Here is a 22,075-nt window from a genome sequence, read left to right as displayed (position 1 = left end):
AAAGGGGCTTTTGGCGTTGAAGACAAGCCTGCTCCCGGCGTCAGGTTTAGCAGACGCTGTTCTGCCATCACCTGCAGAACAGCGGGAGTGGGATTTGTGTTTGATGCTCGTGTGGACGGGGCTTTTGACGTCTGTCGCAGCAGCGGACTTTGTCAGGACCTGTTGGCGGCTTATCCTGCAAACAGGATTGCTCCGTCTGACGGAGGAAACTGAACCACTTCCACGCTCTCACCACTTTGTTTCTATCACAAAAGACGTGCTAATGTCGACGTTTCTTCTACCAATAAAACTGGCGTCATGTCGGCATGACCAGCTGCTGTGGTATTGTCACGCCACCCCTGCGCTTATTTTCTCTGTGGAACTTTAAATCTACATTTGTCAGCAACATTTCTTTCCCCTCAATGAAATATGTTCACTTCACTGTCCAGCAGGGGGCAGACCTGAGGTTCACTATAAGCAAGAAAAGTAGACGAGAAGAAACTGAAGAGCAGAAAGTTTTTATTAAGAAAAGGTAAAAAACACGCCTGTATTTACAGCAGCAGACAGATGGGTCAGAGCCCCAGCAGAGCTCGGGCCTCCTGACTCTGAGCCTGAAGAGTCTCGCTGGCGTAACGCTGCAGCAACTCCATCTTCTTCCTCCTGACCAAAGCCTCCTCCACCTGAGAGACAGACAAACAGGGAGGTTACTCCTGAACTACGTACCACAGGTACTTCATCACTAGACCATTCTGGAGGATTCCCATGATGCACTGGGTGTTTCTTCTTCACTCACTATGTGTTAATAGACCTCTCTGCTGAATCATATCCGTTATTAATCTCTGTCTCTCTTCCACAGCATGGTCGTGTCCAAATTCATGGGCTGCATCCTCCTGAGGACCCAGCCTTCGCGGTCTACGTGGCCCGGGTCCTCAGAAGGTCGTGTAGGCTGGAAGTAAACGGCTGGGGAAATTGGACGGTCTAGCCTTCAGATTAGCGTCACCGCTGTCTCGGTGGAGTTTAATAAACTCAGCCGTCTGCTCCTTGCTATCTAAAATATAACAGGACACGTAAACTCTCGACCGTCTCACACTTCTGTTTAATCAGTTTTCTGTTTGATGTTTATTCAGCTGTGTGAAAACCAAGGAGGAACCCACCAGGGGGATTAATAAAGTTTTATTTTATCTAATCTAATAACTTTAATCTCAGCCAAACCGATTTACTCACGAACAAATAAAACACTGAAAAAAGCCCAACAATAACATTTTTAGGTTGTCTAAGTGACTTATATATTACGTTTAACCTGAGTAGCGAAACTCCGCGGTGATCTGAAAATGATGTGCCGGGAGTTGTCCCGTTCTCGGCGGCTTCAGTGACCCTCGAGCGCCCGGCTAGCTATCGAGCTGGTGGGTAGCAGACGTCTCCGAAAACGTCGGAGCACTTTTGCAAATATGCGATATCTTGATAAACCGAGCAGATATTTGATGTTTACACAGCTACTTTCTCACCTGAAAATATGTTAAAAGTTTATTTTGTGACTCAGAAAGATTAGTAAGAGTAATTTTAAAACTTAGTAGCAGCCGCCATTGTTGGAAACTGGAGTTTGGCTGGGCCGCGCTATGAATTCTGGGATATGTTGGGCCACGAAGGACACACCCGACCCATCCTTCAAATTCGGGGAAAAGGAGGACGCATTTGTCGGCTGCATTCGGAGGAGTCTACGAATTTGGACAGCCTTCGGCGCGTCGCTGTGACGTAATCGGTTTATAAATGAGGCCTCAGGAGGATGCAGCCCATGAATTTGGACACGACCCATGTCTTTATCCTGTCTTCCTTCTCTTGCAGCAGATGGCCCCGCCCCTCCCTGAGCCTGGTTCTGCCGGAGGTTTCTTCCTGTTAAAAGGGAGTTTTTCCTTCCCACTGTCGCCAAAGTGCTCATAGGGGTTCATATGATTGTTGGGTTTTTCTCTGTATGTGTTATTGCAGGGTTGACCTTACAGTATAAAGCACCTTGAGGCGACTGTTGTTGTGATTTGGCACTGTGTAAATAAAAGTGAATTGAACAGAACAAACTCTCCTGAAACCCTGCACGGTAGGCTGACCTGCACCTCCTGGGAAATATAAAGATAACACCGCCTGCACAGGTGTGCTGCACAAAGGTGACGCCCACTCAGGTAGGCCACGTTGTTGGCTCTATATAGGTTGGAGATCTAAATGAAGCGGACTCAGTCAGAGCTGCTTTCAAGGCTCTGGTTAGAATCAGGCGTCATCCTTGGCAGTGGCGGTCCTCACGTTGCAGGCAAGCGTGTTTGTGTGTCTCACCTCTTTCTGAGATGGAACAGGTACGTGTGCGATGAAGGCGAGTCCTCCATCCTCTCCCTCCTGCTCCTCCTGGTTCTCCTGGTCATCAGGCTGCAGAAATCAAAAAAGATTGTTCATGTTCAAGCACATCTGTGTGTGTGTGTGTGTGTGTGTGTCAGTAAATTAGTCTTTATTTTTCTCATCTCTAAACTTATTTAACTTGGATGATTTAAAGACGCCCTCAAAATGTCCACCATGTTTCTGTAAATAACCCACATGTTGTTGACGTTGGGTCACTGGATTGAATGTTAAATCACGTAAACCCCCGTCTGTCAGACCCAGAAGGCTGACTCTGTTCAGCTGGACATCTTCAGTGAAACATCATCATCAGGTGACTTCTTCAGTCTCAGCTGACTGCAGGTTTCCAACCCTATGAACAAGCAGCACTGACTAACAATGGGCTGTGAGGTCAGTTTCATCATCATTGATATGCAAATTGTTGTAACTACCGATCAAAGACCAGCTGACACTGAAATGTTTCACTGAAAACGATGAACAGGGTCGACCTTCTGGGACTTCCTCACCTGGATGACGTCTACCTCAACGTTTGAAAAATGTTTCAGTGTCTTCAGCTCGTCCTTGTATCACGATAAAGCAGACGAGGTAAACATGGCTAATGCAATAATCCAGCTGTTAACATCAAACTTATCGGATTTCGTAACGATCTCAGCCCACTACAAGTACTGATAACCTGGATTGATCCTTAAACCTGTACCCGGATTAAAGTGATCCTATTCAGTTCTTACTGACCAGGACAAAAGTGATCTGGATTACATGATCCATGGAAGGAAAACCCGGATCATTTTATCTGGATTACATGTCAGAGTCGCACGTTCACACCAGACGGTGCGTTTCTACGAGTGAACCGCTCTCAGGTGTGCCGAGGTCACCTGACAGAAGCTGATTGGCTGAGCAGGTAAAGAGACAGTTCACCTCTTCGTTGTAGACGGTGTAGATGCTCTCCTCCTCTTCCTCCTCCTGCTGTTTCTCTCCAGACACTCGAGACTCTCTCTCTGTTTTCCACCTGTGGACCGCCTCCAGCACAGCTACACACACACACACACACACACAGGTGAGGTTACCTGAAGTGTCACACGCATGAACAGAAGCTTCAAATCTGCTGAACTATAATCCAATAATTCCATCATCCAGGATTTTCCCATATTCTCTTGATTATTTTATAATCTGGGGATTATGAACCTTGTTTCTCGTACTGCGCCTCCAGAGGAAGAAGGACGCCGTCGTCTTCATCTCTGTAGCCGTAATACTCTGCATCCACATCCTTCATCAGCTCCCCCCTTGTCTTCCTCGGCGCTGGGGCAGCTGGGAGATCGCATACTTGGTGAGGACCGATGGTGTGACAGTGTGACATCAAACAGGAAGTGATGCAAATACGTACGCTCCTTCTCGAACAGCTCCCGGACTCCCGGCAGGTCTCTGGCAGCTCCAAAGTATTTATAGCCGCGGTTTCCAGGCACCTCCTTTCCCTCGTGGTCCAACATCCTTGGCCCGATGCGCTGTGACACAAACACATGGTCAGCTGCTTCGATTGCGCCGATTGATAAATAAGTTGGAATTATCAATAACTTGCCATGATTACTGATAATAAATCAAGATTATCAATATCAAGTCAGGATTTGATGAAAGTCTCGCAGCACGATGTTACACAGATTACAACATTCAGGGTCACGTGACTCATCACAGCAGGCTTTAAATCAGTGGTTACTATGGTAACAGTTCTATTAATCTGACCCTTTGATGGCTCAGATTAAACGTGTACTCCTGTGTATGTCTCTTACTGCATAGTCGGGTCCTCCGAGCTCTTTGATGCGGACCTCCCAGTGACCTTTCTCTCTCAGCAACTTGTTGATCTCATCGTTCAGATCCCGAATCCTGAACTCACCCAGACCAGCTGCAAAGGTGAGGCACAGGTGAGGCACAGGTGAATGGTCTGTATTTGTACTAGTCCCCAAGGACCCCAAAGCACTTTACACACAAGCTACAATGTAGCCACAGCCACCCTGGGGCGCACTGACAGAGGCGAGGCTGCCGGACACTGGCGCCACCGGGCCCTCTGACCACCACCAGTAGGCAACGGGTGCAGTGTCTTGCCCGAGGACACAACAACCGAGACTGTCGGAGCCGGGGCTCGAACCGGCAACCTTCCGATTACAAGGCGAACTCCCAACTCTTGAGCCACGGAGAGACACAGGTGAGGCACAGGTGAGAGAAGGGGAGTGGGACAAGTGAGGAAGAGACTTGGACTCACCGTTCTGGATCTGAGCGACTTTCTTTGAGATTTCACTGATAATCTGAAACAGGCACACAGGACACACTCAGTACACCTGACTGCAGGTACCATCACCACTACTGATACTAGTGCTGCAGTGTGACTACCTGTCGTCTCCATTTTTCAGCTTTAGGAAGTTCACTGCACTCTGAGGCCAGAAAGGGTCTTCTTTCCTACAGGTGAGAGATCAGGCAGACAGGTGTTTATCTGACGGCAGCACTACTGCTATAGACCGCAAACGCCTGCAGAGTGATAACAATTGCGGAGAAGATCATCAGGACCACGCTGCCCTCTCTGCAGAGCATCTACCATCACAGAGTCCAGAAGAGAGCTGCCTCCATCCTCAAAGACCCCACACACCCCCAACACGGACTCCTCAAACTTCTGCTTAGGACGAAGGTTTAGAAGTGCGAAATCCAGAACATCAACAACTCCTTCCCCACGGCTATCAGACTCTTGAACAGCTGACCTATTTTAACAGTGATAATAATTTTTGCACGTGTATTTTATTTGTTCTAGTTCTATTTGCGGATATTAACCGGCATCTGTGTGTGGACAGCAGAGAAAGAATTTCATTGTACAGAGAAATGCTTTTCTTTGTACACATGACGATAAACGCTTTGAATCTTGAAACTCACCTTGACTTTTCCTTCCTCCAGCTGAGCCTGCCTGAACCGAGCCAGGGCCGTCCTGACAGACAAAGCAGAGGGACACATTTACCCGAAGAGGAGGACAGCAGGAAGAGGAGGACGGACAGGAAGAGGAGGACAGCAGGAAGAGGAGGACAGGTGGAGGAGGACAGCAGGAAGAGGAGGACAGGAAGAGGAGGACAGCAGGAAGAGGAGGACAGGAAGAGGAGGTCAGGTGGAGGAGGACAGGAAGAGGAGGACAGCAGGAAGAGGACAGCAGGAAGAGGAAGAGGAGGACAACAGGAGGACAGCAGGAAGAGGAGGACAGGAGGAAGAGGAGGACAGCAGGAAGAGGAGGACAGGAAGAGGAGGTCAGGTGGAGGAGGACAGGAAGAGGAGGACAGCAGGAAGAGGAGGACAGCAGGAGGAGGACAGCAGGAAGAGGAAGAGGAGGACAACAGGAGGACAGCAGGAAGAGGAGGACAGCAGGAAGAGGAGGACAGGAAGAGGAGGTCAGGTGGAGGAGGACAGCAGGAAGAGGGGGACAGGTGGAGGAGGACAGCAGGAAGAGGGGGACAGGTGGAGGAGGACAGCAGGAAGAGGGGGACAGGTGGACGAGGACAGGAAGAGGAGGTCAGGTGGACGAGGACAGGAAGAGGAGGTCAGGTGGAGGAGGACAGGAAGAGGAGGACAGCAGGAAGAGGACAGCAGGAAGAGGAAGAGGAGGACAACAGGAGGAGGACAGCAGGAAGAGGAAGAGGAGGACAACAGGAGGACAGCAGGAAGAGGAGGACAGGAGGAAGAGGAGGACAGCAGGAAGAGGAGGACAGGAAGAGGAGGTCAGGTGGAGGAGGACAGGAAGAGGAGGACAGCAGGAAGAGGAGGACAGCAGGAGGAGGACAGCAGGAAGAGGAAGAGGAGGACAACAGGAGGACAGCAGGAAGAGGAGGACAGCAGGAAGAGGAGGACAGGTGGAGGAGGACAGCAGGAAGAGGAGGACAGGTGGAGGAGGAGGACAGCAGGAAGAGGAAGACAACAGGAAGAGGAAGAGGAGGACAGCAGGAAGAGGACAGCAGGAAGAGGAAGAGGAGGACAACAGGAAGAGGAAGAGGAGGACAACAGGAGGACAGCAGGAAGAGGAGGACAGCAGGAAGAGGAGGACAGGAAGAGGAGGTCAGGTGGAGGAGGACAGGAAGAGGAGGACAGCAGGAAGAGGAGGTCAGGTGGAGGAGGACAGCAGGAAGAGGAGGTCAGGTGGAGGAGGACAGCAGGAAGAGGGGGACAGGTGGAGGAGGACAGCAGGAAGAGGGGGACAGGTGGAGGAGGACAGCAGGAAGAGGGGGACAGGTGGAGGAGGACAGCAGGAAGAGGAAGACAACAGGAAGAGGAAGAGGAGGACAGGAAGAGGAGGACAGGTGGAGGAGGACGACAGGAAGAGGAGGACAGGTGTGTGTGTGTGTGTGTGTGTGTGTGTGTGTGTGTGTGTGTGTGTGTGTGTGTGTGTGTGGGGGGGGGGGGGGGGGGGGGGGGGGGTCATACAGCACATCTCTGACAGGAAGCACTTACATGGCCTTCTCGGCGTTCCTCGCCTGCACAGAGAGAAGATCGGAGTGAGAAACATCTGGAAACATGTGGAGCTCAAAGAGGAGGTAATGTCATGGTAACCAATAGCACGTGAGGTCACCAAGCGCCTCCTCTGAACCTCTCCTTGTTGGCCTGCAGCTGGGCCTGGAGGTGTTATCCAGGTAAAGATGACACCTGGGCAAGAGCTGAGGCCCAGACTGCCGCTCCCACCAGACTCCATTAAAATCAGCAGTTTAATCAAGCTGATAATGGATTGGATTTATATGCGCTTTACAATTCCACTATTCATTCACTGTCGCATTCACACACTGGTGGAGGCAGCTACGGTTGTAGCCACAGCTGCCCTGGGGCAGACTGACAGAAGCGAGGCTGCCATATCGCGCCATCGGCCCCTCTGGCCAACACCAGTAGGCGGTAGGCGAAGTGAGCATTAATGTTCAATACAGCCAGCTGATCGATACACCAGGTGATCACGGTCTGCTTTGGTTGCTCAGTCGTCTCCATGTTTCAGCTGCTCCACCAGACTCCATTCAAAAATCTGCTATTTTTAACTCAGAGTGTTTTAACACGGTTTGGAGTCGGAGGAGCGGCTCCTCACAGAGCCCGCTGAGCGCTTCCTGATCACTGATTAATAATGAATATTGATTAACGTGCACACGGCTGTGACGTCAGTGAACACAACAGATTAAAATGCTGATTCTCACCATGTCTGCTGCGGAGTTTAGCCGTTAACCCAACAACCGAGCAGAAACCATCCAAACACACACGAACACAGCACGCACACTAACAGGAAACACGTCACCGGCTCTACCACTGCATCCGGTTTTATGTCTGCACTACTGCCCCCTGCAGGACGAGCCGCCCGCCTACAACGACATGTAAGATAAAATAAAAACTGTTCACACAAATGTAGGAAATAAAATAGTTAATGTGAAAGCGTAGAACATTAATATTCATCTCCTGTATGACGGATGTGCACGCTGAACTCTCAAACTTATATGAGCTGTGTGAGATCTGATTGGACGGCCACAAACGCCCACAAATATTTCCTAAAATGTTTTGTTTGTTGTTTTAAATGTCAAATATTGTATAAGAAGACAAAACTGAAGCCTTTCACTGAACGAGCAAACAAACACACTGGTCCTCTGTCTGCACACACGTCAGAGCACTGCTGCCATCAGTGTGTTCGTATGTAACAAAATCAAACTGCAGTGTGACTCTGCACAGCCTCAGCATGTTTGTGCTCTCTGCTCAGAAATAACTTATTTTAACATTTAGCTCAACAACAAACAAATTCTGCCTAAGAAGAATTACATTAGATTTCCTCATATCAATATATAAGTAGGGGTGACATGGGCCACAAGTGGCCACGAGTTTGAGACCCCTGGCCCAGGTAAGTGAGAAGTCTGATCATGAACACCACAGAGGTCAGAGGTTAACGCTGGGATGTACTGTTGTACATCAGCAGTGAATGACATGTTCATGTACGACCTGTATTAAACTTTTAAAGATTCATTGTGTTTATTTATGTTTTATTTCCACAGCGACTTTATTCTTTCACTGTACGCAGATCAAACTTCCTGTGTCCTTAATAAAACTGACTCAGTCGTTCATTCGATGTAATCAGTGTAGTAACAATGATGACTGTTACTACACTGGGGCGATCGTGGCTCAAGAGTTGGCAGTTTGTCTTGTAATCGGAAGGTTGCCGGTTCGAGCTCCGGCTCGGACAGTCTCGGTCGTTGTGTCCTTGGGCAAGACACTTCACCTACCGCCTACTGGTGATAGCCAGAGGGGCCGATGGTGTGTTACGGCAGTCTCGCCTCTGTCAGTCTGCCCCAGGGCAGCTGTGGCTACACCTGTAGCTGCCTCCACCAGTGTGTGAATGAATAGTGGAATTGTAAAAGCGCTATTTAAATGCAATCCATTATTATTATGATGATGAGAGGAGGAGATTCTGGAGGTGTCTGACAGCGAGGAACTGAGCAGGTCGTCGGGGATCGCTCTGTCCAGCTGCTGCAGATGTTAATTAAACCATGAGGCTTTCAGGTGAGCGCTGGAGCTCGTTTCCTCTGATCTGATTGGTCGGTTCGTCTCCTGTGGGTGAGTGGTGCCTGTCTGAAGAAATAAGACAGCCACCGCAGGCTCCGCCCTCATCCTTCTTACCTTTTTATTGTCAGGTAGAACATACACCTTTACAACAGCTCACAGGTAAAATGTACAAAAATAAGATTTTCTGGGGGTTTTTGTCCAGACTTCCTGCGGCTTTTTTTCTCGGCGTACGATTCCTCGACCTGCACAAAAACGCACCTGTAAAACATCTGCTGCGACCTGTCCTGATTGGCTCGTTCATCCTGCGATATTATTGGGTGATTGCTGGAGGTGGGGACAATCATTTTATATGGTCCAAAAACAAAAATGAAGTTGGCAAGATACAAACTTCCATGGCTCTGTTAGCCCCACCCAAAGGGCAGAGGGGAGGGGCCTAATTTGGCCTTCATACATCACTCTCTCAGGTCTAAAAAAGCTCTGTACATCGTAACACAGCTACCAAACTAAAACACAGAAGAACAAATGGGTTTTGTAGTCCGCCCCCTCCTCCTCCCTCCGTCTGCTCAGACTGGCTGTTACGAGGCTGACCGACAGGCCTCTAGACCAATGACAAGAGGAGGATCAGAGGGCACGAACAGAGAATAAAAGAAGAGGTTTGGGAGCGTAGGGTCAGGGGTCAGAGGCCAGCTAGGGGGTGGCTTCAATGGTGCACTCTTTCGCCAGGTGACCTGACTTCCCACAGTTATAGCAGTTCAACTCGGACGCCTTGCTGCAGTGCACCGCAACATGGCCGATCTCCCCGCACCTGCAGAGCACACGGACAGGTTACACTGGACCGTTCACCTGTGTTTGTAGGCTCAGCTTTAGTATTAGTTTACCTGTAGCACTTGACCTTCTCACAGCACTTCTGGATGTGTCCGAAGCTGCCGCAGGAGTAGCACTTTTGCTCGTGGGCGTGGTTACAATCGCGCGCCATGTGACCGGCCTTGCCGCAGTTGTAGCACAGCTGCTCGCGCTCCTTCTTGGGCTCCTTGCAGTCTCTGGAGATGTGACCTCCTCTGCCGCAGTTGTAGCAGGCTGCAGGAAAGATCACACCTGTGCTCACCTGTCTTTAAACTGTTGTGATCTGTAAGCGTGTGTCCTCACCGTCCTCTGTGCGCTCGCAGTCTCTGGCCACGTGCCCAAGTTCGCCACATCGGTAACAGAACAGGTCTGCAACGACACGACAGGGGTGAACCGCCGGGTGTGTCACGTAGTCAGCTGTTCACAATAACAGCACCAATGCAGAAGCTGGAAATGGAAACAGGTTTCCACGTCTCCATGGCGACATCTGTAAAAACTACAGGGTTTTTAATAAACTTTAAAATAAACTCATGGAGGTTTGATGATGGGTGTCACCTTTGCCTCTGCTGCGACCTTTCCCTCGCCCTCGGCCGCCACTCGGACAGTTCTTCACCCAGTGGCCTGAGCGGCCGCAACCGAAACACTCGTTACTGCTCATCGCCACGACCACGGCTGGAACCACAGACAGGAGATTCAGATATGAAACTTTACCTTCATGAAGGTGCAGAATAAAAACCACGGAGGAAAAGGAAAAACACACCAGGAACACCTGAGATGATTCTCCTCAGTCCTGGGCCCACCCACACAGGTAGAGTTTACAATAATTGATTACACAGCAGTGAGGAATAAATTTGAACACAGCAGATGTCTTTCTGAAAGTGCTGTAACTAGGTTAAGGATTTAATTCCAGAACTGTTTAATGTTAACTAGTAATGACTTCATGAATAACATTTTAAGCATTAGAGAGAAAAAAAGACTCATAATCATCCCACAGATGTAATATTATCTACAGCTACTCTTAGTACCATTGATGTTAAGTTAGACTCTTTTTCTCCAATTGATCTTTCTGAGTTAACTTCAATAATTACTTCCTCCAAACCATCAATGTGTCTTTTAGACCCCATTCCTACAAAACTGCTCAAAGAAGTCCTGCCATTAATTAATGCTTCGATCTTAAATATGATCAACCTATCTCTAATAATCAGCTATGTACCACAGGCCTTCAAGCTGGCTGTAGTTAAACCTTTACTCAAAAAGCATCTCTAGACCCAGCAGTCTTAGCTAATTATAGGCCAATCTCCAACCTTCCTTTCATATCAAAAATCCTTGAAAGAGTAGTTGTCAAACAGCTAACAGATCATCTGCAGAGGAATGGTTTATTGAAGAGTTTCAGTCAGGTTTCAGAGCTCATCACAGCACAGAAACAGCTTTAGTGAAGGTTACAAATGATCTTCTTATGGCCTCTGACAGTGGACTCATCTCTGTGCTTGTCCTGCTAGACCTCAGTGCAGTGTTCGATACTGTCGACTAGGGCTGGGCGATATGGCCTAAAATTCATATCGCGATATAATTTGAAGCAGATGCAGTAACGACATATATCACGATATATTATTTTCTTCTGTATAACGTATTTTCCACACTATAAGGACTTACAATCCTTTAATTTTCTCAAAAATCGAGAGTGTGCCTTATGTATGAATTCTGGTTGTGCTTACTGACCTCGAACTAATTTTGGCTGCAGAAATCTGTTAAAAAATGTTTTAGTACAGCTTTGGTAAGCCGCACAGCTTGATGGATTGTCAGAGCATTACGGCTGCCATAGTGAGGAGCTTCACAGAGTAATCTGGGTCCAAAACTCCGTCTCTTCAGGTCCCAAAGTCAAACGAACACTGAGAGTTAAAAACTGTCTAAATTCTTTCATCTTTAATAAAATCATCAGCGTTGCTGCTTTATCGGGTGTAACAATTAAGTTTAACATCCATGCGTCCATGAAAACAGGATTTATTAAATTTAACGGAGTTAGAAGTTAACAGGAAGTTAGCTCGCTAGTTTACACCTAAACATTTCATACCATGTTCTGACTGAGAGATTTTTGAAACTAATTCAAACGTACAGCTCTGCTACCACTTCCAACATAAATGAAGACAGAAAACTAAACAGCAGTGACGTTTGCAGGGTTACTGAAGTTGGACTACCTGGTATATAATGTTGTGCTACGTGATTGCTAGCGACACAGCTATGTTAGCATAACATTAGCACAGTGAAGCTGGAGGATGAAGGCCAACTTTTTTTCCACTCGATAAAAGTTAACGTGAGAGATTCTGGTAGTTAAGGACAAATGCAATCGCATAGCAGGATGCTATACACGGGGCAAACTTCAGTCAGGAGAACAACCGAGATCATTCATCCACAATATGAGGTTAGTTATTAATGTACTGCAACAACATGGGAATAGAGCAGCCGCGAGAGAATTCAGCATTAATGAATCAATGTTACGGAAGTGGAGGAAGCGCCGTTTTTGGCTTTCCCCATATTTCAAAAGTGCTTCATCTCTTTGCTATGACTGTCGCCCGCCATAATTTGCAGATGATAATGGTTTTAGCTGCTGCGATGCTTTCGACCAAAACAGGCGCAGGTTGATGACATCATCAACATGCGCTATCGCGATAGAGCGATATAGTCAAAATCTCTATCGTTGGCCAAATTTATATCGTTTCTATCATATATCGTTTATATCGCCCACCCCTACTGTCGACCATAATATCCTATTAGAGCGATTAGAACATGCTGCAGGTATTACAGGTACTGTGCTGCAGTGGTTTGTATCATATCTATCTAACAGACTCCAGTTTGTGCATGTAAATGGAGAGTCCTCTTCACACACTGAGGTTAATTATGGAGTTCCACAGGGTTCAGTGCTAGGACCAATTCTGTTTACATTATACATGCTTCCCTTAGGCAGCATCATTAGAAGACATAGAATACATTTACACTGCTATGCTGATGACACCCAGCTCTATCTGCCCATGAAGCCAGATAACACACACCAATGAGTTAAACTGCAGGAATGTCTTAAAGACACAAAGACCTGGATGGCCGCTAACTTTCTGCTTCTTCATTCAGATCAAACTGAGGTTATTGTACTCGGCCCTGAAAATCTTAGAAATATGGTATCTAAGCAGATTCTTACTCTGGATGGCATTACCTTGGCCTCCAGTAACGCTGTGAGGAACCTTGGAGTCATGTTTGACCAGGACATGTCCTTCAATGCACATATTAAACAAATATGTAAGACTGCTTTCTTCCATTTGTGCAACATCTCTAAAGTTAGAAATATCCTGTCTCAGAGTGACGCTGAAAAACTAGTTCATGCATTTATTACTTCCAGGCTGGACGACTGTAATTCATTATAATCAGGAAGTCCTAAAAACTCCCTGACAAGCCTTCAGCTAATCCAAAATGCTGCAGCAAGAGTCCTGACAGGGACTAGAAAGAGAGAGCAGATTTCTCCTGTTTTGGCTTCACTTCATTGACTTCCTGTTAAATCCAGAATTCAAAATCCTGCTCCTCACATACAAGGTCTTAAATAATCAGGCCCCATCTTATCTTAATGACCTTGTAGTACCGTTTTTTTAACATTAGGCTTCAAACTTGCTCATAGGGGTCAAATGATTGTTGGGGTCTTTTTTCTGTTCTATTATTGTAGTGTCTTTACCTTACAACACAAAGAGCCTTGGGCCACTGTTGTTGTGATTTGGTGTAATATACATAAACTGAATTGAATGGAGCAGCAGGGTCCCATCAGATTCACTCTGACCCCCTCATGTGAGACACCTGGGGAAGCTGTAGAGCTGCTTTTAATGCGGACACATAGGGGACCACAGGAAGACAGGTGAGGACAGGTTCTGATTGTCTCAGGTCTTCACCATGATCAGACTTTTTCCTCTTGTTCATCATGTAATAAGATGCCTCTTCACAGAGCAACAGCTGATCAATCGTGTATCGATCCTCTCCGGTCCTCCCGTCCCACCAACTGTGCTAACCTGCACCGCCCCCGCGGCTCATGGCAGCCCGACGCCGTTAACAGGCCACTCTGTGCGGCCACCAGCCAAAGGCTCCCCAGCGGATGAGGTCCGTTATACCGGGGGCACGGCTCCCCGCTCCGGCCTGTAAGCCTGTAAACAGCCCGTCATGGCAGCTAGCCTGCTAGCAGTTTAGCATACGCTCCGCAGCGGAGGAAACACCGACACTGTCCGCTCCGCAGCGCCTCTTCCCCGGGGCGGAGCGGCGCGCCGGCCGGCTGCAGTGAGCCCTCTGCAGGCAAAAAAGAGCGGATCAAGCCGCCGGAGCTCCGACTCACCTCAGACCCGAAACTGTGGAGGTTTGTTTGGATGCTGCTCTGCGCCACACGCGGTCTGCACACGGCCCGACACACGCACGCAGACACACACTGATAATCTCTCTCACTCACACACACACACACACACACACACACACACACACACACACACTGATAAACAGACACTTATACACACACTGACACGCACACTGATAAACACACACAGACACACACACACACACACGGATAAACACACACACACACACACACACACACACTGATAAACACACACACACACCTTGTTTACTCACCTTTAGCCTAAAGCTGATGTTCTGGCTCACCTGTGCTGAACTCACCTGTGCGCCGATACAAACAGGAGAACCTGAGCAGGTTTTGTGTACGGTCAGTGGGAACAGCCTGCTGTCTGACACGATTATGAAGAATGAAATGCACAACAGTGTCTGATCTGCACAAAACACCTGCACACAGACAGACCTGAGAGCTGCTGGCGACCCCGCCTCCTCCCTCTCAGGTAATTAAACACATTGGCTGCTTTCTCGCATGTTTAATATGGTGAAGAATGAAGCCTGTGCCACACTGAGCAGGCTGAAAGTGAGAGGATGGTTTACAGGTAACTGATCGATGAGCGCGTCACCAGCAGGGTCAAAGGTCACAGGAACAAAGACGCAGCTGCGGGAGGAGTGATCAGGAAGACGAGACGTCAGGCAGACGGGGTGAGTTTCAGCGTCGTGCTTAGTCAAAACTTTCCACCGGAACCGCAGCTGACCGTCAGCTGATCCTGTTTAACTAAACCTGGTTTCTGGGTTAGAGCCGAACCTCAGAGTCACAGGACAGTGATTTATTTATTTTCAGTGTGATAAATGAATCTGTTTGTTAGTCACTGTTCTGATTCTTCTGCTGATCCTTTGATGTCACTCTCTGATAATCAAAATTCACCTGAAACAGCTGCTGAACAGAGCTGCTGTCACTTCCTGTCTATTCCAAAAAACTGGCCGCAGTTCAGCTGGTGGTGCAGCAGGGGGCACTCTGAGCTGAGGATTTCCAGCTGCTTCTAGAATTGTATTTATTTTATTTCTCCGTGAAGCTGAATCAGTTCAGCGTTCTGCTGCTGCCTGCTGATTGGTCAGTTAGGGCAGGACGTCGTTGTCCCTCGATGGCGCCTGTTTCTAAACGATACCTCTGGCAGATGCCAGGAGTGTAGCTAAAGCGCAGCAGAAGAAGCAGCTGGTTGTGGTGGTTGAATGTGAAGCTATCGTGAGGCCACTGGTGGCTTCATGCCCCAAATCAACATGGAGGATGCAGTAAAGTGACTGGTGATGCTCTAACATCCTTGATATGCACAAAAAGTAGAAACTTCAGTAGAAACATCAAAGAATAGAACAGTATCTAATGTCCTGAGCCTTTCCATCAGAGTCATGAACAGCTCCACTGAGTCCCATTCATTCTGCATGAGCTCAAGGGCGCCCCCCTGTGGAACAGGAAGTCACTAATGGCCTTCACCAGTGATCATGTAGGGATGTCAAACTTTAGACACCTGACAACCAAAATGCTCTGATCCTCCTGCAGGTCCAGCCTTCATGCCATGTTGGGGCGAACCGCCTTCCATACTGGATGCTGCAGGTTTCAGCAGTGCTGCTTCCTGTCCTTGCCTCCTCCCCATCCACCTGAGCTGCACAGACTCCATTACTCAGCAGGCAGTGGGAGCCGGAAGCTGAGGGCGGGACAGGAGGCGGGGCAGATAAGTTCCGCTCAGGTCGACCGGATCTTAAAGGTGAAAAAAATCAGACTCTGAAAGCGTTAACTGGTGATGTCACACATCTTAATGACTGTTTGTTTCCAGGCCAATGAATACAGCCTTACCCTCCCCAGAGGCCCCGCCTCCCATGGCGTTCTGGGTTTTCATAGCAACATGTTGCCATCCAACCTCCCCTGCGAGGACCGTCAGAGCAGCGCCACCTGCCTAGCGGGCCGTGGAGGCGTGTTGTTCGGTGTGTTCGACGGTCACACAGGGCCGGCCTGCGCCCATGCTGTCAGTCAGAGGCTCTTTTACTACATTGCCGTGGCAGCGCTGCCGCTGAGGACACTGGCGGAGCTGGAACAGGCGGTGGAGGAGGAACGGGCCGTAACACCACTGCTGGAATGGTATAAATACCCCCAAGACCTGAGCTACCCCAATGGAGGAGTGACGTCCTTCCATAGCCTCCGGAACTACTGGCAGGAGAGGCTGGAGACCGAGGAGGAGGATGAGGAGGAGGTAACCAGGTGTCCTGACACATCACAGAATCACATTCACGGACAGTGCAGGTCCAAAAAAAAAAACCAAAACATGCCTGAATGTCAAAGCCTTTACCTGGTCTCAACCAGGTGCAGGCGGACTTTTCAGAAACTGATTTTCCTGTTTTGGTTTCAGCAGAAAGTTCACCTGTGGTGACATCATTATCTGTCCTCTCTGATTGGCTGCAGGATGAGAACAAAACGACATCAGCTCTGGTCAATGCGTTCCATCGCCTTGACTACGACCTGTCTGTAGAAGCCCAGGTGCATCTGTCCCTGACCTCCCCCAGGTAAGAACAAAGTTGTGTTTTCTTCAGCAGAACCTGCAGGTGAGTCTGTTTCAGCAGGTTAAGCCTCTCTTTGTGCCCACAGGCAGGTGTCTTTCCCTGGTGAGGGGTTGTCTCTGACCTCCCCCCTCCGGGTGGCGCTGTCTGGTTGCACAGCCTGTATCGTCCACATCTCCAACGGCGTTCTACACGTGGCCAACCTGGGGGACAGTCGGGCAGTCCTGGGCGTCCAGGAGGCAGACGGAAGCTGGTCTGCGATCAACCTCACCAATGACCACAATGCGCAGAATCTCGAAGAGCTGCAAAGGATTCTGGGAGAGCACCCAGCGGAGCAGAGGACGGTGGTCCGCCACGACCGCCTACTGGGCCTGTTGCTGCCCTTCCGGGCGTTCGGTGACGTCCGCTTCAAATGGAGCGCGGATATGCTGAGTCGGGTCTATGAAACTCGTCTGGACGTCCTGTCTGCGGTCAGTGAGGCGGTCCGGACGATGCCGCCGCACTACCTGACCCCACCCTATCTGAGCGCTGAGCCAGAAATCACCCGACACTGTGTTGGACCTGCAGACAAGTTCCTGGTCCTCGCTACTGATGGACTCTGGGAGCTGATGCATCGACAGACGGTCATCCAGCTCGTGGGGGATCATCTGACAGGTCAGAGCCAATCAGTTACTGATCCTTTAAATAGCAACACAGTAAAGCTTGTAACTATTAATATATATATATATATTTCACCTCTGTAATATTCTGGTTATTTATAATTGAACTATTTGTATATGTTAGCGCTATTACATACATTTTGTAAACTTTGTAATATTTGGTTTTATTTAATTTACTTCAGTCTGTTACTGTTGTTGTCTTGGAGCGACTGTATTCTGATCATATCTAACAGACTCCAGTTTGTGCATGTAAATGGAGAGTCCTCTTCACACACTGAGGTCAATTATGGAGTTCCACAGGGTTCAGTGCTAGGACCAATTCTGTTTACATTATACATGCTTCCCTTAGGCAGCATCATTAGAAGACATAGCATACATTTACACTGCTATGCAGATGACACCCAGCTCTATCTGTCCATGAAGCCAGATAACACACACCAATGAGTTAAACTGCAGGAATGTCTTAAAGACAAAGACCTGGATGGCCGCTAACTTTCTGCTTCTTCATTCAGATCAAACTGAGGTTATTGTACTCGGCCCTGAAAATCTTAGAAATATGGTATCTAAGCAGATTCTTACTCTGGATGGCATTACCTTGGCCTCCAGTAACACTGTGAGGAACCTTGGAGTCATGTTTGACCAGGACATGTCCTTCAACGCACATATTAAACAAATATGTAAGACTGCTTTCTTCCATTTGTGCAACATCTCTAAAGTTAGAAATATCCTGTCTCAGAGTGACGCTGAAAAACTAGTTCATGCATTTATTACTTCCAGGCTGGACGACTGTAATTCATTATTATCAGGAAGTCCTACTCGTGTTTCTTCTCCACTCACTTTTTTTCATGCTCCATTAGGGCTGTTCGATATAACGATATATATCAGATGACGATATAAAAACGTCTGTCGTTTCATTTTACGCTATCGTTTGTTTCGTGGTGTTGCAAAATAAACTGTTTACGGCAATATTTGTTCATTGTTCTGATGGTCACTGCAGTGGCTATATTCATTTCTTAAAGTTCTCTCTTTCTCTTATATTTAATATAACCACACTACGGACGGACAAGCGCCTGTTTTTATGCGTTGTCGTTAGCAACAATGACGGTAACACCATCGCGTGTCCGCTTATGTTCCTCATAAACCTTTCACAATAAGGCTCAAGATCCTGTTGAGACTTTTCAAAATAAACTGAATCACGTGAAAGCTGCAGAATATTTACGGATGAGAAGTAAAAAGGAGCCGCCAGGTGGTAAAAAATAAACCTTAGACTCAAACGTTAGAAAAGGCTTTTCCCCGCAGCACGCCGTGTAATAAATACTCACAAAGAAAACGGCGGCTGTTACAACTTATGTCTAAAAATGTATCATTTCATGCATCGGTTAAAACACTCGACTCCGGCTACATGACGCGCAGCTGGAAACACTTCACGCAAGTCGAGCTGCCCGAGATTCACAGAATTTACAGAAAATGTTAAATTTTTGTGATTTATGTCGTTATCGGGACGATAGATGTCTTAATATCGGGATATGAGATTTTGGTCATATCGCACAGCCCTATGCTCCATATGTTTACACACCAGAAGGTGAGTTCATATTTTACCCTGAACCACGACCTTATTCTGAAACTGTCCCATTGCCACCTCTTGGTCACCTTGTTTTTACATTAAGCCGTCCCAGCATCTCATCACATGCCAGTCTTCACCTGTTTATGTTTTCAGTGTTGGAGTTTGAGATTCTTTTGAAGACTGAGGTCACAGATAATCACTCACAGTGCTCCAAAAAGTGCACGAGGTGTGAGCGTGCTCAGACGTGTCCACCTGTCTTTACTTCCTGTCATCGTTCTGACTCTGTGTGCGGTTTGTCGTTGCGCAGCCCTCAAGCAGCAGAGACCTATAATTCCCTGCGAGGGCACAACGCTGGGCGACCTGCAGCGCCTCTTGCTGGAGAGGAGGGGGCGGGTCCTGTCGGCGCTTGAGGACCAGAATATTGCCACCCACCTGATCCGCCACGCCCTTGGCGACGACGGGTACGGAGCGGTAGCTCCAAATCGTCTCGCCAAGATGCTGAGTCTGCCTGTGGATCTGGCCCGAAGGTACCGTGATGACATCACTATCACCATCATTCACCTGAATGAGATCTAACACCTGCAGGTGATTACCTGCTTGGTAGTCACCCCGCTGACCAATCAGCAGCAGGCGTGCTCATTCCAGCGCTGATCTTCATCCTTTTCCTTAACCGTATCCCAGCTCTGAATGGTCGAGGGGTGGGACACACCTGGACAGGTCACTGATCAGGTGTTTCTGTTATTTTGTCTGCCTTCAAGAAGACCAGAACTCGACACACACACAGGTCTGAGAAAAGCTCCACGAACGACACCGGAGCTAACCTCACACTTTTCAAACATCACTCTTCAGGTGTGGAGCAACACAGCGAGCATGCTCAGTGAGTTGATGTTCTGCACTGTGAGTGGAGAAGTGGCGCCACCTCCTGGTGGCACACTGAAAACACCGATCTCGCCCACTTCCTGAGGCTACGTCCACACGTCCCCGGGTATTTTTGAAAACGCAGATTTTTCTATGCGTTTGCACCTTTCGTCCACACGTAAACTAAAAACGCCTGCCAGGGTGGATAATTTCGAAAAATGGAGAAAACGCAGCGTCACAGGTGTGCGCCTTTTTTGACGTCACACTGTGCGCCACGTTATTGTTTCAGTGAAATGAATTTCTACAATACTGTTACTGTTAATTGTACTCTGTGCAGTTTTAAATGCTTACATATACACTCACAGTTACTGTCCCTCCACACATACGACTCGGTTCTGCTTGTCACTACCCGATCGGTATCGGAAACCCGATCGGTACCACGCATGCGCGAAAGGTGTCTACTTCCGGTCGAAGCGTTTTACGATAGTTACGGGTCAGAGTATCTGTTACGATGTTAAGAATAACAAGTATCTCTTAAAATGTTTCCAATAATTAAACATTTCAATATAATGTAGACAAAAACAAAGAAATAAAAAGATAGTGACAGATCAGGACTCCCCGATCCTTACTGCGCATGTGCAAAGTCGGACCGTACAAATCGGGACTCCCCGATCCGTACCGCGGATGTGCAGGGGTTTTCTTCTTCTTCTGTTTGTTTAATGGCAGTTTACACCCCAGTGTACGAGGACACCGCCACCTGCTGACTGAGCGAATGAACCGTATTGTAAACTAAATTAGCGTCATTACAAACGTGTGTTAAATTTGATTTAGTGATAGTCGAGCGTGTTTATGCTTGTCTGTGCTGTGTGCAGAGGATTGTTGGAATAGTGATGATGATGTCCGCCATCACTGTCAGTTGCCGGTAAACACTTCATCTGGCTGGTACCGATCGGGTTTCCGGTACGGATCGGGTAGCGACACTGCTTCTATGCCCCATCCTTGTTTACTATTTGCCACCGAGGCTTCTAGACTTCTGATTGGCCAACATTTCTACACGGATAGGAATATATCGCCACCTGTTGCTTTGGCATGTTCCTAGCAGCGTTTTCCTTCATTTCTGCGTTTACGTGTGGACGGGATTATTTTTTAAAACGAAAACGGAAAATTTCCGTTTTCAAAAATACCCGTGTACGTGTGAGAATCACCAATCGGAGACACAGCAGGACTTCCTGTGAGGAGGTGATGGTGGCTTCTCTCTGTGCTTCTCAGACTGTTGCTGTTTTTACTCGTTAATAAAGTTCCTGTTTGACTTCCTGTAGGTCCGGCCTGTTTTTTTCGCCGGAGTTTCACTTCCTGCTTATCCTTCAGCGTGTTAATGCCGGCTTGTAAACGATAACGCAGCATTGAAACAGGATGCGAGAACTTACCTGCCTGTAGCAGAGGAGGGGGGTTAAACAGCGCCATCTACAGGCTGAACACAAACATGTGGCTTCCCTCCAGAGTGAGATGAATTGATGCCCAGAGTGTAACCCTGATCACAACTATTCTAAAATGTTGTTCAGAGGACAAACTTCACAGATTGTCCCAGAGATTAAACCAGTGGTTCCCAAACTTTTTTTGCTGGCCCCCCCTTTGTTTTACAAGAAAAAGTTTGGTTTGGAAACATATTTGGCGATGCTTCATCTCCTGCTTTGCGTTTGTGTGGGAGCCCCGTCAAAAACCTGTCCATGATGCTAGCAGTGTCCATGCTCGATGGGTGACGTGTCCGGTGAGTCTGCTGGGCGTGCAAGAACTTGGAAGTTTGCAGCTTCCACTGTGTACAGATCCAAACTGCACATGTCAGCCTTTTAGTGTGGGGGGTCTAAGGCACACCTGTGCGGTGGAATGGGTTATCTCAGCAAAGGAGAAGTGCTCACACACACAGATTTAGGCAGATTTGTGAACGATATGAGAGTAATGTCTTTTGTGTTTGTAGAAAATGTTTCAGAACTTAGAGTTCAGCTCATGAAAAATGGGAGCAAAAACAAAAGTGATGCATTTATATTTTTGCTCAGTGTATCTGCCAAAAGAAGCTTCATCATTAGTGGAGAAGCCATGAAATAACCATTAATTTTCTACTTCCTTCCTCAGTCTCACTGAGTGAAAAGATAAAAATCCCTCCATGGCAGCTCTTTTGATTTCAGGTGCTCGCAGCAGGAAGCTCGGGTTACATTTAAAACAGTGCAACTTCCTGAGGAAGAGGAGGGGTGGAGCTGCCCAGCTTGCCGCGCAGTCCGGAATAATCCTTCCACCCAGAGCGGACAGGTGTGGATGCTCCCTCCTGGCTGATGGAGATCATGTT

The 22,075-nt window shown here is 48.0% G+C and overlaps 4 protein-coding genes across 9 annotated transcripts in view; 1 reads left to right on the top strand and 3 right to left on the bottom strand.

Annotated features, from left to right (window-relative positions):
• The window catches only part of LOC146387840 (haloacid dehalogenase-like hydrolase domain-containing 5), a 14,148-nt gene extending 13,762 nt beyond the window's left edge, over positions 1–386 (bottom strand). The window contains exon 1 of the mRNA XM_084929690.1: positions 1–386. This exon is cut by the window's left edge and continues 2,961 nt beyond it. The gene's annotated coding sequence lies outside the window, so the exon portion shown is untranslated.
• Positions 387–481: 95 nt separating this feature from the next.
• isy1 (ISY1 spliceosome associated protein) lies at positions 482–8,884 on the bottom strand. Its single transcript, XM_084929693.1, has 11 exons — positions 7,545–8,884; positions 6,823–6,845; positions 5,266–5,317; positions 4,735–4,800; positions 4,607–4,649; positions 4,137–4,249; positions 3,737–3,854; positions 3,538–3,660; positions 3,271–3,383; positions 2,299–2,388; positions 482–659 (listed from the first exon to the last, which is right to left on the bottom strand). The coding sequence occupies exons 1-11, from the start codon at positions 7,545–7,547 to the stop codon at positions 552–554; spliced, it is 852 nt and encodes a 283-aa protein (XP_084785819.1). The 5' UTR covers positions 7,548–8,884; the 3' UTR covers positions 482–551.
• A 102-nt stretch (positions 8,885–8,986) lies between these two features.
• cnbpb (CCHC-type zinc finger, nucleic acid binding protein b) lies at positions 8,987–14,215 on the bottom strand. Of its 4 annotated transcripts, none has more exons than XM_084929696.1 (5): positions 14,096–14,215; positions 10,291–10,407; positions 10,039–10,104; positions 9,771–9,969; positions 8,987–9,697 (listed from the first exon to the last, which is right to left on the bottom strand). In XM_084929696.1, exons 2-5 carry the CDS (start codon positions 10,391–10,393, stop codon positions 9,580–9,582), a joined length of 486 nt encoding a protein of 161 aa, XP_084785822.1. In that variant the 5' UTR covers positions 10,394–10,407; positions 14,096–14,215; the 3' UTR covers positions 8,987–9,579. The 4 variants fall into 4 exon arrangements, with proteins under 4 accessions (XP_084785822.1, XP_084785820.1, XP_084785823.1 ...); XM_084929694.1 differs by having other exon boundaries at positions 12,941–14,196; XM_084929697.1 differs by having other exon boundaries at positions 13,451–14,186.
• A 144-nt stretch (positions 14,216–14,359) lies between these two features.
• Positions 14,360–21,052, top strand: LOC146387837 (pyruvate dehydrogenase [acetyl-transferring]-phosphatase 1, mitochondrial-like). Of its 3 annotated transcripts, none has more exons than XM_084929686.1 (7): positions 14,360–14,606; positions 14,736–14,808; positions 15,662–15,866; positions 15,936–16,349; positions 16,559–16,659; positions 16,742–17,307; positions 19,184–21,052. In XM_084929686.1, the coding sequence occupies exons 3-7, from the start codon at positions 15,678–15,680 to the stop codon at positions 19,450–19,452; spliced, it is 1,539 nt and encodes a 512-aa protein (XP_084785812.1). In that variant the 5' UTR covers positions 14,360–14,606; positions 14,736–14,808; positions 15,662–15,677; the 3' UTR covers positions 19,453–21,052. The 3 variants fall into 3 exon arrangements, with proteins under 3 accessions (XP_084785812.1, XP_084785811.1, XP_084785810.1); XM_084929685.1 differs by having other exon boundaries at positions 14,733–14,808; XM_084929684.1 differs by having other exon boundaries at positions 14,706–14,808.
• Positions 21,053–22,075: the final 1,023 nt, after the last annotated feature.

Source organism: Perissodus microlepis, chromosome 5 (genome assembly GCF_051167445.1).
Source record: "Perissodus microlepis isolate ML-2025 ecotype Zambia chromosome 5, ASM5116744v1, whole genome shotgun sequence".
Classification (NCBI taxonomy): Eukaryota; Metazoa; Chordata; class Actinopteri; order Cichliformes; family Cichlidae; genus Perissodus; species Perissodus microlepis.
Note: the sequence above shows the minus strand (reverse complement) of the source record. Positions and strands in the feature narration are given on the sequence as shown.